The following is a 5,280-nucleotide window of genomic DNA, read 5'->3' as shown; positions in this document are numbered from 1 at the left end:
AGTAAAGAGCGACACACTGTGTGCTCATTTCCATGTCATTACCCAGAATCTCTGGCTGCAGTGGAACCCGTTTGCTAAGAGATAATGGGGAAACACAGGGTTGCAGACCTGTCAGACGTGCAAATTGCACCACAAGTGGTATTTTTATTTACTGTACACTGTACCATGGAGGGTTTTTGTCATTTTTTTTTGTCTGCTTACAATACTAAGGGCAAAAATATGCACATTTATTTAAAAAAAATATCTAATTAAAAGTTGTAGTTTTGTTATCTAATAATAATACTTTAGTAAGGCGGTCTGAAAAGTGCTGGAGGGCCTTCATTTAAACATATTAAACAAATCTTCCAATGTTACATAACTGAGAGATTTCACTTTTTGCATTTTTTTAATATATAATCTATTGATTAACTCCGCGTATTTGACAAAACCAATCAAATTGAACGATCTTTAATCACACAATGAGGAAATACGCCTGACCAAACGGACAGGCCGCTGACACGACGCAGAGGGGAGGAAAAGACTACAACTCCCAGGAGCCTTCACCGGACGTCACTGAATATCGCGAGGTTTCCTTGCCTTTAGCTCCTGTGATATTGCGTGAGAAACCCCTCGCTCTTCCTTTTCCCCAAGATGGCTCCGAAGGCGAAGAAGGAAGGTGAGAGCTGGTGGGGAGAAGAGGCTTTGAGTTTGTGTAGATTGGGGAGGTTTGCCTGAGCCGGCCTGGCAGGGTGCACACGGGCTTCCGTATCGTAAGCCTCGCGGGAGGAGCGTTAGTGCAGGTCTCGGGGTGCCTCGTACCGCGCGGGGGTCCGCGAGCTGCGGCCGCGTGTACACCCGGGCGGCGGGGCTCAGTGCGCCTCGTGCGGCGCCAGCCGGTGGATGAGGGCCTCACTGCACGCGCCTCACATAGCAACCCGCGGCCGCTGCTTATATTGCTAGCTGCCCAGTTTGTAGCTGACATTGGCCCTTTTTGTTCTCTCCCTTGTGAACGTTTCCTCATACACATGGAAGATAAAGGCGTCTCTGTGATTTACACACACATCACGTCGGTCTGTAGGCTCTACAAGGTCGGTGTGTCCCGGTGCGCACTCCCTCTTGCCCCGGTGGGGGTAGGTGTGAGGCTGAGGTCGGTGTGTCCCGGTGCGCACTCCCTCTTGCCCCGGTGGGGGTAGGTGTGAGGCTGAGGTCGGTGTGTCCCGGTGCGCACTCCCTCTTGCCCCGGTGGGGGTAGGTGTGAGGCTGAGGTCGGTGTGTCCCGGTTCACATGATGTTCTTAGCGATCAAAGTATGAGTTCCGTGATTCCAGCTATGATTACTGATGCGCCGGGATACGTGTGCCAGCCTTGCACCCACGTGTAGGGAGGGAAGAGAAGGGTCATGGACATGACCATTTTTATTTAAAATGTTATTTCTAAAAACGTTTTATCTGGAAATAATGCATTGAGTTACCTAGTTTTCACGTATGCCCTGGACATAGAGTTATGGTGACAATACATGGTTGCATTAAATGTGCAACATGGCAGTTATTGAAGTGTAGCTACAGGTTTCTACATAACCCAGCATGTGACTATCAGTAAATTATTAGTGTTTTGTTCACTGGTTATTTTTTTAATTTATTTCTCCCAGGAGGAGCCTGTTTTATAGCTATAGTGAAATCTGTTAAGGCTGGCAATATAGATACTGTCTACTGTTTGTGGACCCTCCACACACACTGGGTTACAGACCCTAGAAAATTGGTTAGACAGGGCACTTATATTTATGACCGCTAAATGTGTTTAAAACGGCTTTTATGGTTGGCAGTATTTGTAAGGGAATAGTACATTATATTCTTGACGTGACACAAGATTAGAATTAGTAACCTAAACTCACATTTACGTCTCCATGTTAAAGTTTGTTCTGCAGGTAGTGCCTTATGATTGGCAAAAATGTTAACAGGCATCTTTATATTTCATAATAAAATAGTCTCTGAAGTATACAGTATATGTACCCCGACTGGGTACCTACCCGGAGGTATGCACTCTGAGTCTAGGCCATGCTTGTTTTAGGGTAACCTTTTTCTTACCCAAAGCTTGTTGGAAGCATGTACAAATAAAAATTTTTTTTTAAAACATGTAAACCATTGTATGCCTGGATTTATTTTTTGTGGGTGGCACTGTGAAATTATTAGGCAGTGTCTTAATAATTTAACTTTTTTTTTAAGACTTTTTTTTAATGAAATGTTATGTAAAAAAAAATGTAGGAGATAGTCAGATTAGAAATGACAACTATCCTTTGATTTGTGCTTATAATTGCAACATTACCTCCCCTTTTAGCTGTCCCTCCCAAGACTGAGGCAAAGTCTAAGGCTCTTAAGGCCAAGAAGGCTGTTTTGAAAGGAGTCCACAGTCACAAGAAAAAGAAGATCCGCACCACCCCTACCTTCAGGAGACCTAAAACCCTGAGGCTGAGGAGACAACCCAAATACCCCAGGAAGAGTGCTCCCACAAGGAACAAGTATGTGCACATCACTTGGTCTCATTCTGCCCCAAGTCTAAATGCCATAAGTCACAATGACCTTCTATTGGATTGTACAGATTGTCTTCATACTTGGCTGGATAAGCAGCACTGATTCTCTATTCAACAATATATACATATTTAACTAATCTGACTACGCAGTTTAATTGTGATGTTGGGGGGGTGCAAATGATGTTTTCTACAGCGATCAAAGTCTGAAATTCTGTGATTGCACTTAATTATTGACTGATGTACTCCCAACTTCACAACCAAGAACAAAATGCACTTTTCACAACAATTCAATAAGTCTACAGGGAATGGAGCATGTTACGTAGTATTTAATCGGCAGGGTACGGCTGCACTTTATAGTGCCTAGCGACGCGACGTCACTCCGAAACAAATACATTGACTTTGTCGCAAGCGCTTATAGTAAGGGCAACGTCGCGACCAACAATGCTAAAGCCGGGTCTATTTGACTTTTTAGAGACAGTTGCCACACGTGACTGTCTAAACAAATCAGAGACCGCGGCCCACCCCCTTTCGTTACGTCACTGGCCTTGTCGCCAGCGACGTCGCTTAAAATCAAATTATAACTTTCGCTAGTGGCGGCGGGTGACATCGATCGAGTCGCTGTCGGCCAGCACTATAAGCGCGCCTAAGCTTTGTCTCTTGGTTTATAGCTGCCCTCCCTTGAGCTATAACGCATGTAATTTCCCTTTAGCACGAAGAGGGTTCATTAAGCAGGGCTACATTTTACATTTGCTAACATAACATGCTACGTAAAATATGACTTTGAAAATCTATTGGGCCTCGGCCAAGGTACTTGCTTGCTGGCGGAGGCGCGCTTCCGCTCAGCACTGAGCCCCTACAGCTGCAATTAGAGCGGCTTTAGTAGGGGCTCGCCTACGCTTCCGGAAGCGTAGGTCTTAGGGAAATTTAAAATTTCCCCGCTTGCCGGAGCGCAGGGCCGGTCACGTGAGCGGTTCGCACCCGCAAGGCCAGGGAAAGCCAGCGGGGAGCTTGGCCGAGGCCTTAGACACACTTGCATACTTGAATGTTCACAATTCATGATGCGGCAACGAATCAAAGCACTGTAGTAAGTGCTGTTTGTTATAGGAACAGGGCTCACCTTTTTGTCCATATATAATATTGGCTTGTCTGTTTTTTACTGGTTTTTAGTCATCAAATTAGTTTTGTTAATTCGAAGGAAACTGACATTTATTTATTTGTATGCATTCAACCTCTAATGGTGTTTCCCTGGCATATATGTTGGAACTGCAATGAGGTGAAACGCTACAATAATTTTCATGCACGTTATATGCATCTCAACGCTCGAGCTCAATCCTGAAAAATACAAGCAGCATGGAATGTCCAATCTAAACGTCTCTCGTTTGACTTACAAAGGTGGCATTCCTCACCTCCCTCTAAATTTAATACCCTGTAGAATACAAAAATATATATATCTTATCTCCGGTCCCTGTGTTCACCTATCCCCGGTGTTCACATACAAATGAATGCTGCTTTGTGGTGGGTGACAGCATTGATGCAGGCATCAAGGTAAAATAATACAATTGGCCTATTTAAATTTACTACGTTAGACTTCTATAGTTAAGTCTTCCAATAACATGTACAGCTAGCAGCCACTAAGTGAAGGACACAGTGTTTCTTTTCTGCAGTTCATACTACAATAAGTGTCTGGTGAAATGGGGTTTTGTCAGAATGTAAAAGGATGACCTAAAAGTATTCCCTACCAATGCTTTACTTTTCTCTTCATTGTAGGCTTGACCATTATGCCATCATTAAGTTCCCTCTGACCACTGAGTCGGCCATGAAGAAGATTGAGGACAACAACACACTGGTTTTCATTGTTGATGTCAAAGCCAACAAGCATCAAATCAAACAGGCTGTAAAGAAACTGTATGACATAGATGTGGCCAAAGTGAACACCCTGATCAGGTGAGTAAGCACTAGGTTGTCTGTTGTGAGGGTAATGCTGTCCAAAGGCAGTCCCCTTTTTGCATTGACCTGTCTCGTGCACATGATGGAAAGCATATTTTGGCTGATGTTAGTGATGTTTTCAAAGGAACCACTGATGCATGAGCGCATATGGCCGTGTGAGACGGCAGGAATTATATTAGTCCTGATATGAAATTCTTTAATTTCAGGCCTGATGGCGAGAAGAAGGCGTATGTTCGTCTTGCTCCAGATTATGATGCTTTGGATGTGGCCAACAAGGTAACATGTCTTCCTGCCTAGAAGCTCTGGGCTAGGTGACTTAAAGGAAAAGTGTAACTTTATTTTCGAAAGCATCCATGGTCCAGAACTTCTGTATGCCTGGTGTTCTGAACAGGATATACTTAACATACATGTAATTAATCAATATTTGTATAGATCTACATGGCTATCTTGGATATAACTGCAAAAAAAGTGCTAAAAGCCGCTTATAAAGTACACATGGCTGTTTTGTGCAGATGATGAAAATATTATATTGTCTGAATACATTGATGTGTTCAAAGGAACCACTGATGCACACTAGCCACAAAAAAGATGTGTGGGCTGATTTTAGATGTGAATTTGTCACAAAGATGTACACGGGTACAACCAGAGTTTGATTCTGGCACTACAGTAAAGGGTGGATGTCATGCAGTCTTCTCTCTCAAACCAATAATGATTTTCTCTAACATTAAGCAATAACCTGTTTTTTTTTTGTTTTCCATTGCAGATTGGCATCATCTAAACCTGCTGCGACAAGATCTGTACAGAAAATAATAAAATAAATGAAAATTT

At 43.3% G+C, this 5,280-nt stretch overlaps 1 protein-coding gene and 3 non-coding genes across 4 annotated transcripts; all 4 read left to right on the top strand.

Moving 5' to 3' along the window:
• Nucleotides 1-506: 506 nt before the first annotated feature.
• RPL23A (ribosomal protein L23a) lies at nucleotides 507-5,280 on the top strand. The gene is made up of 5 exons (XM_075589251.1): nucleotides 507-655; nucleotides 2,313-2,493; nucleotides 4,273-4,449; nucleotides 4,659-4,728; nucleotides 5,216-5,280. The coding sequence occupies exons 1-5, from the start codon at nucleotides 631-633 to the stop codon at nucleotides 5,228-5,230; spliced, it is 468 nt and encodes a 155-aa protein (XP_075445366.1). The 5' UTR covers nucleotides 507-630; the 3' UTR covers nucleotides 5,231-5,280.
• On the top strand, nucleotides 2,676-2,749 carry LOC142491772 (small nucleolar RNA Z17). The gene has a single exon (XR_012800523.1). It is a non-coding gene; the product is annotated as a small nucleolar RNA Z17 (small nucleolar RNA).
• On the top strand, nucleotides 4,526-4,591 carry LOC142491767 (small nucleolar RNA SNORD42). Its single transcript, XR_012800519.1, has one exon. It is a non-coding gene; the product is annotated as a small nucleolar RNA SNORD42 (small nucleolar RNA).
• On the top strand, nucleotides 4,959-5,024 carry LOC142491766 (small nucleolar RNA SNORD42). The gene has a single exon (XR_012800518.1). It is a non-coding gene; the product is annotated as a small nucleolar RNA SNORD42 (small nucleolar RNA).

This window comes from Ascaphus truei, chromosome 3 (assembly GCF_040206685.1).
Source record: "Ascaphus truei isolate aAscTru1 chromosome 3, aAscTru1.hap1, whole genome shotgun sequence".
Taxonomy (NCBI): domain Eukaryota; kingdom Metazoa; phylum Chordata; class Amphibia; order Anura; family Ascaphidae; genus Ascaphus; species Ascaphus truei.
This window is presented reverse-complemented; position numbering and strand designations above follow the sequence as displayed.

Excerpts from the sequence above, each read along its gene's own strand:
- RPL23A (XM_075589251.1), top strand. The coding sequence starts at position 631 with ATGGCTCCGAAGGCGAAGAAGGAAG. Across the intron at positions 656-2,312 it reads TCCGAAGGCGAAGAAGGAAG|CTGTCCCTCCCAAGACTGAG; the intron begins GTGAGAGCTGGT and ends CTCCCCTTTTAG. Across the intron at positions 4,450-4,658 it reads AAAGTGAACACCCTGATCAG|GCCTGATGGCGAGAAGAAGG; the intron begins GTGAGTAAGCAC and ends CTTTAATTTCAG.